The 12,656-nt window shown below is 42.8% G+C and overlaps 1 protein-coding gene across 5 annotated transcripts in view; it reads right to left on the bottom strand.

Moving 5' to 3' along the window:
• Nucleotides 1-395: 395 nt before the first annotated feature.
• Nucleotides 396-12,656, bottom strand: part of ARHGEF11 (Rho guanine nucleotide exchange factor 11) — a 277,886-nt gene continuing 265,625 nt past the window's right edge. For all 5 annotated transcript variants that reach the window (XM_073610617.1, XM_073610622.1, XM_073610619.1 and 2 more), the window contains 3 exons: nucleotides 11,374-11,672; nucleotides 3,306-3,498; nucleotides 396-1,160 (listed from right to left, as the gene is read on the bottom strand). In XM_073610617.1, the coding sequence (XP_073466718.1) occupies nucleotides 1,111-1,160; nucleotides 3,306-3,498; nucleotides 11,374-11,672 (542 nt within the window). In that variant the 3' untranslated portion in view covers nucleotides 396-1,110. The remainder of the gene's footprint in view (nucleotides 1,161-3,305; nucleotides 3,499-11,373; nucleotides 11,673-12,656) is intronic.

Below are 12,656 nucleotides of genomic sequence, written 5' to 3'. Positions count from 1 at the left end.
GGATAGTCTGGACTCAAAGAGATCTGGAAGTGTATACAGATCTCCCATCAACTAATAATATCTGTGGGTAGTGCACCATCAGATCTTGACGTTAGGGCTTGACCCTCGAAACGCGTTGGTTCTTTTATTCCACTGATAATTCAATAAAATATTATTCTGGACTTGATCACCATTGTTGTGGCACCACAACTTTTTTCTACATTTCGGTAATGTATACCTGACAGAGGGTCTTAGGTTTACCTGCTTTTTCCAAGACAAAAAAATATATATTTTTAGGTAACCTCCACAATATTGAAAAAACTCATACATATGAGAAGTACATAGTAGTTAACATTTCAGACTGTACACAATACATCATTTTTTTAAATGTATTTTGGCTTGATAGAAAACAGCAGTGGTAAAAAGCCTATTTTATTACAAGTCGGAAGAGAGGGCGGAAAAAAAAACTATATACAAAATAAAAAAAAGCACATACATACATATTTATACAGAAAATAAAATAAAAGGAGGGAGCCCGGTGTGCAGATGCAAGGGGCTTCTCTTGTCATTGGAAATAGTGCATTGTCTACAGAACAGACTCTCCACAGTGCAGAGGGATATCACAAGCCACAGAATCTCTCCCCACTTCACAAACCGTCCACTAGAGGTCTCGCTTCCGCCAGGGCCTTTAAGCGGGAGAGCCATGTCGACAGCATGCGTGGTTTTAGGGACGGGGTGCCACAAACCCCTTTTCGTTGTTAGAACTCAATCCATTAATAGTGTTGTTTTTTGTCGTTTTCTTTAAATAGGTATATAACTATACATATATTTATATATATATATTTATAATTTATTAAGCTAACATGCTTTGTGTTTTCTTCCAAAAATAATAATTCCAGTTTTTTTTTTTTTCGTTCTTCCAAGAGTTTTTAACATCGTCTCTCCCCTTAGTCCTATTTTGGCTATTCAGTACAGGCTTCCATTTGTAAAGTGCCCTCGTCCAAAACTGGCAGCAGTTTATCCGCACCCGAATGCCAAGTGCCCCGCTCCTCAGGGGCGGTACTGTGAGCAGAAGGGAGCTTTAACAGTAGTGGTAGAGACCCTAGCAGTTTTTGGCATCTGTGCACAACGTTAAAGGCCCAAAGGGAAGTTTAAAGCATTGCCACGTGGATCTGTAAGGCCTGGAAAAAAAACAAAACAAAAAAAAGCAAATGTTAAAGTAAAAATGTATACAATTGGCAAGTATGAAAACATCATGCCCATAAACAGTACTGAGTAACTGGGCAGCCCAGAAAGATTTTCAAGGTCCCTCTTACTTTTAAGCAAGGCAATGAAAATTAAATAAAATAAATTATTTGACCGGTTTGGTGTGGAGGAACACAAGTGACCTGCCCTCAACCCTACTGAAACCCTTTGGGATGAACTGGAACACCAATTGCTAGCTAGGTCTTAATCCAGGGGTCTCCAAACTTTCTAAACAAATGGCTAGTTTGCTGTCCTTCCAGCTTTAGGGGGGCAGATTATGGCCAGTGGAAGTAGAAAATTACATGGTGTCAGTGGGAGTAAACAGTTCCCCATCTTTGGTATTAGGGGAGGAATAGCGCCCCATCGTGTAGCAGTGGGAGGAATAGTGGCCCATTGTTGGTGTCAGTGGGAGGAATAGTGCCCCATCGTTGGTGTCAGTGGGAAGAGTAGTGCCTTATTGTTGGCACCAGTGGAAGGAATAGTGCCCCATTGTTGGTGCCAGTGGGAGGAATAGTGCCCCATTGCTGGTGCCAGTGGGAGGAATAGTGGCCCATTGTTGGTGCCAGTGGGAGGAATAGTGCCCCATTGTTGGTGCCAGTGGGAGGAATAGTGCCCCATTGTTGGTGCCAGTGGAAGGAATAGTGCCTCATTGTTGGTGCCAGTGGGAGGAATAGTGCCCCATCATTGTAGTTAGTGGGAGGAATAGTGCTCCATTAGTGGCGCTAGTAGAAGGAATAGCGCCCCATTGTTGGTGTTAGTGGGAGGTATAGTGCCCCATCATTGGTGTCGGTGGGAGGAATAGTGCCCCATTGTTGATGCCAGTGAGACAAATAGTGCCCCTATGTTGGTGTCAGCGTGAGGAATGGTGCCTAATCGTTGGTGTCAGTGGAAAGAATAGTGCCCCATTGTTGGTGTCAGTGGGAGGAATAGTGAAGAAATGTCATCAGCACACCAAGGATTCCTTGAAAGGGTCCAAAGCTTTATTTTCATGGTCACATGATAAACATATGGCAACATTTCAGAGCCACACAGGGCCCCTACGTTGCTTTGAAACGTGGCTGTATGGTTACCAAGCAGGAACTATGACTTGCTGCTGCTGACAGTGGGAAGAATAATGCCTCAAGGGCCAGATAAATGAAAGCAAAGGGCCACATCTAGCCCCCAGGCTGCAGTTTGTAATATAATCAGTACATATAACAGTAAATTTAATGAACAGCTAACAAAAACATCCCTCAATGGTTAGGTAACCAGGTAAAGTGGACACAAAACAAATCACATCTCCAAGAGGATTAGCAGACAGACAGAAACAATAGGTGACTCAATTAACAATAGGAATTCACACCTAGGAGGCACACAATTGGGGAATTTTCAATGAGAGAAAGAGAAAGACATCTTAATAAATAGATTTACACAAAGCAGCAGGAGATACCAGCATCAGGTTGTTGGACCTGATTATAATTTTCTGCTGTAAGTCTCTCAGTCTAGGAGAGGGTTGAAGCCACCAAGACTGGCTTGGGCTGCTGATTTCATACCCCAACAAATCACAGAGGCCCTCAAATTTTTACCCAGGTCCTAAGTTCCCCTAGTCTGTGCGTTTCAGGAAGACATGGACCCAAATCTGAAGCAAGACCACTCCAAAGGTCCCCCAGGCACACACCTCACAAAGAATAGAGCCCCCTCAAAAGCCAGGGTCCATACACAGTAGGCATAAGGCTACCCTGCAGTCCCCTCCAAAAGCCCCTGTCCCAGTTGGGTCTAACGCAGTTATAAGTACAATTGTCTTTTAGAGGAAACCTGCTTTGAAATATTGAGGACACCACTGGTAATCTTATGAATGTGCTATCTATTTATCTGTTACTTCAGTGGTTTCTGGATCAATGAATTAGGACTAGTATGCTGAACAAGGCTCAAAACTTCACTTGCTGTATGTTTACTTTGGGTCAGGGCCTGTAAATCTCCCTTCCCTAAACACAATATAAATGATAGAGGTTACTGATTAAACCTGATCACATTTCACATCCTACCTGTCCAATGAAAAACAGCAGAAGAGCAAAGAAAATGATCTATCATATGCCACTTACTGTCTCGATGGATTGACACAGACACACTGTTCTTCACAAAGAAGAGAGAATTGCTATTGACATTGACACTGGACCCGTGATGTATCTCAGGCTGCTTGTCCTCCTCCACCATTGGCTCAGGCTCCTGCAACATATCTTCTGGAGGCTTTCTTCTAAAGGACCTTAAGAGCTCCTGATGTGCTGACTCCACCTCCTAAAACAAAATATATATTATAGTGGACTGCCCAGCAAAATTGAGGTGCCCTTGTCAACTCTGAACAGAAACTTTGAGAACCAGTCATTGTTGGGCTTTTGCATGAATCTGAATACTTTGTATTAAATTATTACAACTGTACAAGCTTACTTGTGCATGATGTTTCTTCCTTGTTTTATTCTACCTCCTTTTTTAAAGTCTTACGAGTCTCAGAGGTCACCTGACAAATGTCCCCTGACCCTGAGATTACATAACAATGCTAAATAAGAAAATGTGTAAATTGAGGAGCCTATGTTCTGGGTCCCACATGTTGTCATTTTACATGTGTTAGATACCATGCATATTGATGTCCATTCTCATATTAGTAATGTTTTATTATATGTGATCAGACCTATCTTGTCCTGCTAGGCCTGTTGGCCTGTGGATCTAAGTGTGTGACCCTCTTGCTCATTGTTTGAATATGCTGCATTTTTCTTTCTTTTTATCTGACAGTAAACTGCAACTTTTTGGAAATAGAGGAATTACAAAAAAATGTGCTTACCATACTCAGAAATATATAATCATGGGCCATATTATTAGGTACACCCGTTTAATTACATGGTAACACAAACTGCTAATCAGCCAATCACATGGGAGCAACTCAAGAAGACGACTTGCTGAAGTTCAAACCGAGCATCAAAATGGGGAAGAAAGAGGATTTAAGTGACTTTGAACGTGGCATAGTTGTTGTTGCCAGGGTCGGTACAAAGGGTGGGCAGAAGGGGTGGGTGCCCTGGGCGGAGTATTACATGAAGGGGGAGGGGCGCACTGGAGCCGTGCTGTTCTGAAGTTGCCTCACTTACAGAAGTGACGGTAGTGTCATTACAGTGGAACCTCGGATTGCGAGTAATGCGGTTAATGAGCGTTTCGCAATACGAGCACTGTATTTTTAAAACTTGTAACTCGGGTTGCGAGTGTTGTCTCGCAAAATGAGCACGATTCAGGCCAAAGCAGTGTGCAGTACCGCTTTTGGCCTGAGGTGGGGGGCGCCGGAGCCGTGCAGAGCCGAACGTCACATTCGGAAATGCACGGAAAGGCCCGAGTACAGCATGGCTGACCTCAGCAAATCTCGGGTAGGAAGAGGTTTGCTGAGGTCAGCAAAAGTGTCCTCGGGCCTTTTACACCGTTTCCGTGGCTCTCCTGCACCCCCCCCCGCCTCTGGCCGCATGCGGTATCGCATCCCATTGAAGTCAATGTGGAACAAATTATTTTTGTTTCTGTTGACTTCAATGGGAAAACTCGCTTTGATAGGAGAGTACTTTGGATTACAAGCATACTCCTGGAACGGATTATGCTCGTAATCCGAGGTTCCACTGTACTATCAGGCAGAGCAGGAATCTTGATAGCTGCTAAAGGGAGGAGACTGCTCTCTCTTCCCTCCAACAGCAACCTGCGGGCGGAAGAGAGGAGGACAGCCACGGAGAAAACCTCCTTCTGTGTATAGAGTGCTGGCGAGTGAGGGTAAAGTAACAATAGCCAGGTTAAAGGGAACTTAACATGAAACAGGGAGGTTGGCATTGCTGTTTTTTATCTGAAAATGCTAGTTGCTTGGTTGGCCTGCTGACTGCATTGTTCTGATTCAGTGGAGGTATACAGATTGGGGCATGTGAATTTTGGCAGACTTTCCTGACATACGTTTTAGGTCAGAATGTATTAAAGATAGTGGGTCAGCATAACACCAACTAACTAGCATTCTCAGGAAGAGGTTGGCAGTAAAAGGGCTTATAGTTCAAAATCAGACCTAGTCCCCCTTTTCCCAAACACACAAATTCACAGGACTCTGCTAACGGTTAGGGGTGCTATAAGTAAAGTGTAATATGCCTTATTGCAGGTGCTTAGGAGATATTATGTTGCCTCTTCTCTACCTGTTTTAGGTTGGGTTCACACTATTGCGATGATAGACATCACATGTGATTTGCACCGCATTGCTGTGCAGATCACATGCAATGTCTTTGCGATGCAAATTCAGCCATACAGTTTGTATGGCTGAATTTGCATCACATTTTTTTGGGCCTCACTGGAATCGGATGCCATGGGTGTTCACACCCATGCCATCTGATTCCTGTACCATTTCACAGTACACATTGCGATATGCAAACCAATCTGGGGGTGTCCTTAACTTCACATTGACACCCACAGTAGTTCGCAGTTGTCAGTGTGAACTGCTGGCAATTTAGGTGAAATGCAGAAACCCACACAGGAATTGCAGGGTTTCCCACATCACACCTGTGAGAACCCAGCCTGAACCTCTAAAAGTCTTCACCACTGTGCTGTAAGTACACAAATTGCAAATGGTTTCTGGGTGGCCGATTAGGTCATATTCTGTAGGTGGTACTGCCCACCAAACACTTCAGGGAATTTTTGCCATACTATGATACAAAGCATTACATCCTGGCATATGTATACCTCCATATACAAAACAATTTATCAAGATTTCTCCTTATATCCAACATTTACTATAATCTGTACCCAGGACTAGCTACGCGTTCTAATGCATATCAGGTCTGACATGCGTACTACTACTCTCTAAGAATAATGCCGCGTACACACGAGCGGACTTTACGGCAGACTTTGCCCGGCGGACTTTAACGGACTTTATGACGGACTTTCCGAATGAACGGACTTGCCTACACACAATCCACCAAAGTCCGTCAAATTCGTACATGATGACGTACGACCGGACTAAAACAAGGAAGTTCATAGTCAGTAGCCAATAGCTGCCCTAGCGTGACTTTTTGTCCGTCGAACTAGCATACAGACGAGCGGTCTTTTCGACCGGACTCGAGTTCGACGGATAGATTTAAAACATGTTTCAAATCTAAGTCCGTCCAACTTTTGAGAAAACAAAGTCCGCTGGAGCCCACACACGATCGAATTGTCCGACGAAATCCCGTCCGCCGGGCAAAGTCTGCCGTAAAGTCTGCTCCTGTGTACGCGGCATAAGGATATGTGTATACTCTGATAGGTGAAAACATGCATAAGAGGAAGTATGTCAGACCCGATATGCATTAGGATGTATACCTCCATATATCTGCTATTGCAATTAGGGGGTCACTGGGAGATTTGGTAAGTTGTAATCATTGCAGCAGCCTGCTGTAACCAGTACATACATTTTGAGGTGCATATACTTCTCTAACTCCTCCCAACTCCTTGGCGGGGGGGCGCAGTTTGGCATTTTCGCTCTGGGCACTAGTTGACCTTGTCCCACCACTGATTGTTGCCACATGGGCTGGTCTGAGTATTTCAAAAACTGCTGATCTACTGGGATTTTCACGCACAACCATCTCTAGGGTTTACAGAGAACGGTCCAATAGAGAGAAAATATCCAGTGAATGGCAGTTGTATGGACGAAAATGCCTAGTTGATGTCACAGGAGAATGTGGTTTGAGATGATAGAAAAGCAACAGTAACTCAAATAACTCATTACAACAAAGGTATGCAGAATACAATCTCTGAATGCACAACACATCGAACCTTGAAGCAGTTGGGCTACAGCATCAGAAGACCCCACCGGGTGCCACTCCTGTCAGCTAAGAACAGGAAACCGAGGCTACAATTCACACAGGCTCACCAAAACTGGATAATAGAAGATTGGAAAAACGTTGCCTGGTCTGATGAGTCTCGATTGCAGCTGCGACATTCATATGGTAGGGTCAGAATTTGGCGTAAACATGAAAGCATGGATCCATCCTGCCTTGTATCAACGGTTCAGGCTGGTGGTGTAATGGTGTGGGGGATATTTTCTTGGCACACTTTGGGCCCCTTAGTACCAATTGAGCATCGTTTAAATACCACGGCCTACCTGAGTATTGTTGCTGACCATGTCCACCCCTTTATGACTACAGTGTACCCATCTACTGATGGCGCTACTTCCAGTAGGATAATGCACCATGTCACAAAGATCAAATCATCTCAAACTGGTTTCTTGAACATGACAATGGGTTCACTGTACTCCAATGGCCTCCACAGTCACGAGATCTCAATACAATAGAGCACCTTTGGGAAGTGGTGGAACGGGTGATTGGCATCATGGATGCGCAGCCGACAAATCTGCAGCAATTGCGTGATGCTATCATGTCAATATGGACCAAAATCTCCGAGGAATGTTTCCAAGACGTTGTTGAATCTATGCCACAAAGAATTAGGGCAGTACCAACCTGGTACTGGCAAGGTTTACCCAATAAAGTGGCTAGTGAATGTAAATTGACATTGTTTTGTGTTCATTAAACTTAAAGAGGAACCTTCATCCCGTTTTTTTGTGCAATCCACTCTTACCTGGTTGAATAGGTTATGTTTTAAACTTACACACCCAACAGATCCACTGACGATCCGCTGCTCCAAAGGACCAATGTAATTATGCACATGCCATACCTGGCTGACCCCCGTGGAAGCAGAGAACACTGAATTTTTTTAATGAACGCAAATTGATCTCTGATTGGACAAGGTGGATGGGTAGGGTGGTGGTCTCCACCTCATACAAGGAGAGAACACTTTACATTCATTAAAAGATAAGTTCACCTTTTCATAAAAAATAACAAATGCACATTATTTTAATTTTTTTCTAGGGAGCCTGCTGTGCATTGCACCTGCAATCAGCAGATCATGGGTGCTATGCAGGGCTCCTGCAGACTCTCAAGATAGCTGTCTGACCATACCTCGTATGGGCAGGCAGTCACTTAAGAGCAGGAAGAATCAATGAACTACAAAGGTGCTCACAAGCAGCCTTGCAATATACGCTTATTGGGATTTTTTTTTCATCAAAAATATGTAGCAGAATACACATTAGTCTAAATCGATAAAATTTGTTTTTTTACATTTTTTTTTTTTGGATATAAAAATATAATTTTTTCAAAATTGTCGTTCTTCTTTTGTCTACAGCGAAAAAAAATAAAAACCGCAGAGGTGATCAAATACCACCAAAAGAAAGCTCTACTTGTGCGAAAAAAAGGAGATCAATTTTATTTGGGTGCAGCGTCGCACGCCTGCGCAATTGTAAGTTAAAGTAACGCAGTGCCGTATCGCCAAAAATGCCTGGTCATTAAGGGGGTAAATCCTTCCAGGGCTGAAGTGGTTAATGAGAACTACAAGCCATCAGCCACAATGGATGACGGTACTTGTAGTTCATTTGTTCACAGGAAACTGTGATTGAATGACATGGCTGCGTTTGTTTCAAAATGTGACGTGAGGGCAGATCTCTTGCCTGATGTCACAGAACGCGGGAGACCAGTGGAAGCAAGAACATGTTACATGTTCCACCCTAAATACAGGTGTAACATGTGCCAAGAGGTGAACTTATCCTTCAAAAAAATGCAAAATGTTCTCTGAATGGCATCCGTGCCAAGTGAGCGACCTCCTGTGTTCACAATGCAGCAGGACATCAGCTCGGGACTTGGAATCGACCAAGAATCAATGAAATAACGGTGTCTACTACAGTGATTTACAGTTTTCACGGTGATCAACCAGGTATGACACATACATACCTACACTGGTCTAAGATAGACCAATGCAACTGCAAAAATACCATACCTTCAGCTTTAAATACAATGCCTACATTTTTGAAAATATGGGAACCTTGGGTCAAATATTACTTACCTCCTAATTTGGACACTCACCTTCGTATCATATGATGGTAGAGACTTTTGAATTGAAAGCATTAACCCTTGGTCACATACAGTATCTTACAAAAGTGAGTACACCCCTCATATTTTTGTGAATATTTTATTATATCTTTTCATGTGACAACACTGAAGAAATGACACTTTACTACAATGTAAAGTAGTGAGTGTACAGCTTGTATAAGTGTAAATTTGCTGTGCCCTCAAAATAACTCAACACCCAGCCATTAATGTCTAAACCGTTGGTAACGAAAGTGAGTATACCCCTAAGTGAAAATGTCTCAATTGGGCCCAAAGTGTTAATACTGCCTTAACCCTCTTGGTCATGGAGCTCAGCAGAGCTTCACAGGTTGCCACTGGAGTCCTCTTTCACTCCTCCATGACGACATCACGGAGCTGGTGGATGTTAGAGACCTTGCGCTCCTCCACCTTCCGTTTGAGGATGCCCCACAGATGCTCAATAGGGTTTAGGTCTGGAGACATGCTTGGTCAGTCCATCACCTTTACCCTCAGCTTCTTTAGCAAGGCAGTGGTCATCTTGGAGGTGTGTTTGGGGTTGTTATGTTGGAATACTGCCCAGCGGCCCAGTCTCTGAAGTGAGGGGATCATGCTCGGCTTCAGAATGCCACAGTACATGTTGGCATTCATGGTTCCCTAATGAACTGTAGCTCCCCAGTGCCAGCAGCACTCATGCAGCCCCAGACCATGACACTTCCACCGCCATATTTTACTGTAGGCAAGATACACTTGTCTTTGTACTCCTCACCTGGTTGCCGCCACACACGCTTGACAACATCTGAACCAAATAAGTTTATCTTGGTCTCATCTTGGTTCCAGTAATCCATGTCCTTCGTCTACTTGTCTTCAACAAACTGTTTGCAGGCTTTCTTGTGCATCATCTTTAAAAGAGGCTTCCTTCTGGGATGACAGCCATGCAGACCAATTTGATGCAGTGTGCAGAGTATGGTCTGAGCACTGACAGGCTGACCCCCCCCCCACCCTTTCAACCCCTGCAGCAATGCTGGCAGCACTCATACGTCTATTTCCCAAAGACAACCTCTGGATATGACACTGAGCACGTGCACTCAACTTCTTTGGTCGACCATGGTGAGGCCTGTTCTGAGTGGAACCTGTCCTGTTAAACAGCTGTATGGTCTTGGCCACCATGCTGCAGCTCAGTTTCAGGATCCTGACAATCTTCTTATAGCCTAGGCTAGTGATGGCGAACCTTGGCACCCCAGATGTTTTGGAACTACATTTCCCATGATGCTAAACTATACTGCAGAGTGCATGAACATCATGGGAAATGTAGTTCCAAAACATCAGGGGTGCCAAGGTTTGCCATCACTGGCCTAGGCCATCTTTATGTAGAGCAACAATTCTTTTTTTCAGATCCCCAGAGTTCTTTGCCATGAGGAACTTCCAGTGACCAGTATGAGAGAGTGAGGGAGTGAGAGCGATAACACCAAATTTAACACACCTGCTCCCCATTCACACCTGCGACCTTGTAACACTAACGCGTCACATGACACCGGGGAGGAAAAATGGCTAATTGGGCCCAATTTGAACATTTTCACTTAGGGGTGTACTCACTTTTGTTGCCAGTGGTTTAGACATGAATGGCTGTGTGTTGAGTTATTTTGAGGGGACAGCAAATTTACACTGTTATACAAGCTGTACACTCACTACTTTACATTATAGCAAAGTGTCATTTCTTCAGTGTTGTCACATGAAAAGATATAACAAAATATTTACAAAAATATGAGGGGTGTACTCACTTTTGCAAGATACTGTATATACTAATTTCCCCTTTTATCTTTCATTTCTTCCCTTCTTGTTTGACTGTGTCTATATTATGTCAGAAACCATTTAAAAAAAACTTCCTAGCACATGACTAAATCTAACTTTAGTGGAAGAATAAATTGTAGCACCTATATAAGCAGCTTTACTTTTTCACCCAAGACCTGGGCTCACAATATATGATATTGGGCATCATTCAGAGCAACAGCATTTAATCTATAGTATGGACAGCAGCAATGGCCTTCCAGGTACACATAAAAATAAAATACTGTTCTCTATCAATGAAAATATATATTAGTTTTAGTTGAACGCAATATTTAAAAGCTTGAAAGCATAATTTAGTGGACTCTAAAGCATGCCACTACAATTCACAATATTTTTAAATCAGACAATAAAATTGCGAAAAGTCACAAGCTCTTACCTGTAACCTTTGTAATTTGGCCGTTAGCTGTTCAATCGTTTGGAAGATCATATCAACATCTTGAATAATCAGATTTGGAGCCAAATCAGTGTGCAAAACATCACTTTCTGAGCTTCGTGCTGGTGGGCTACTAGTGTCTGAAGAGAAAGCCTGAATCTTGTGAATTTCTCTGGATTTTGGCAAAGATGGACTTCCTATCGGTTGGATGTGTTCCCTAGATTCTTGTGTTTCTCTAGGTCGCTCTTCTTCAGGAAGAGGTAATGCCGGTACAGTTGGCATGACCACATAAAATAAATTTCCTAGTTTGAAGGATCAAGAAAGGGTCAGGTGAGAAATGTGTAGTGGAACACCATTTTGAAGTTAAACACGTGCAACAACCACTTAGTCTTGCATAAAAGGAACTTCTGGCAAAAGGGGGCGATGATATTTAACAGAACAAGAGAAATTTAGATGCCATGTCAATTCATCTCTCAGCAAATTAAACTGAGTGTTTAAAACAATAAATTAGCAGATTAGATGGGTCTTAACTATCTGAGCATTCCAAAGTTAATATGGTAGAAACATGAAGTTAGGAGGCCTACAAGACAAGACCTCAGAAGTTATGTGAAGAGAAGAGTAAAGGTCAAAGCTAGATGAGCAGATCATGAGGCATCACCCTTGAAAAAGACACACATTACTGAGGAACATTTGCGTTTGTTTGGGCTAGCCCTTTCCTAAAAACAGGCAGGCAGACCACCTAAGTAGAAAAGTTTCATGTTTTCAGGAAAAAACAATATGTAGGTGGATTAAGTGCTCCAGAATGGCAGACAGGGCAACTGTTTTCATGCATTTTTGGAGGAAATCTGGAACGGCGTGGTGGAAGTGAGCTAATGGGTGGAATAGGCAGTACTCAAATTATAAGTGAAGATTGTGCTGATTCAAAATGTTCAATCTTGGTCACCAAAAAACAAAATATAACACATGCAATGTATGGTGATAAAAGTATCAGCACATGTTCACTTTGACTTTAACGTAATTTAATCCGTATTTACTAATAAATAAAAGGAACAGAATTTGAACCTGAAAATGCAATTAGCAAGAAAAAAAAAAGATATTGAACGCCTGTTTATGAAAATATGCTTCTAGGAGGTTTCTTTCAAATGGTAACTGAGTCTATAGACCTGTCTTGATAATTCATATCACAAGAGTCGGTTTTGTCTTTCCTCAATGAAATACACAATACATCATTTGATGTAAACTAAAAAAGGGCACTACAGTAAAGAATTGACTACAGCCTAGCTAAC

This window comes from Aquarana catesbeiana, linkage group LG13, assembly GCF_042186555.1.
Source record: "Aquarana catesbeiana isolate 2022-GZ linkage group LG13, ASM4218655v1, whole genome shotgun sequence".
Taxonomy (NCBI): Eukaryota; Metazoa; Chordata; class Amphibia; order Anura; family Ranidae; genus Aquarana; species Aquarana catesbeiana.
Note: the sequence above shows the minus strand (reverse complement) of the source record. Positions and strands in the feature narration are given on the sequence as shown.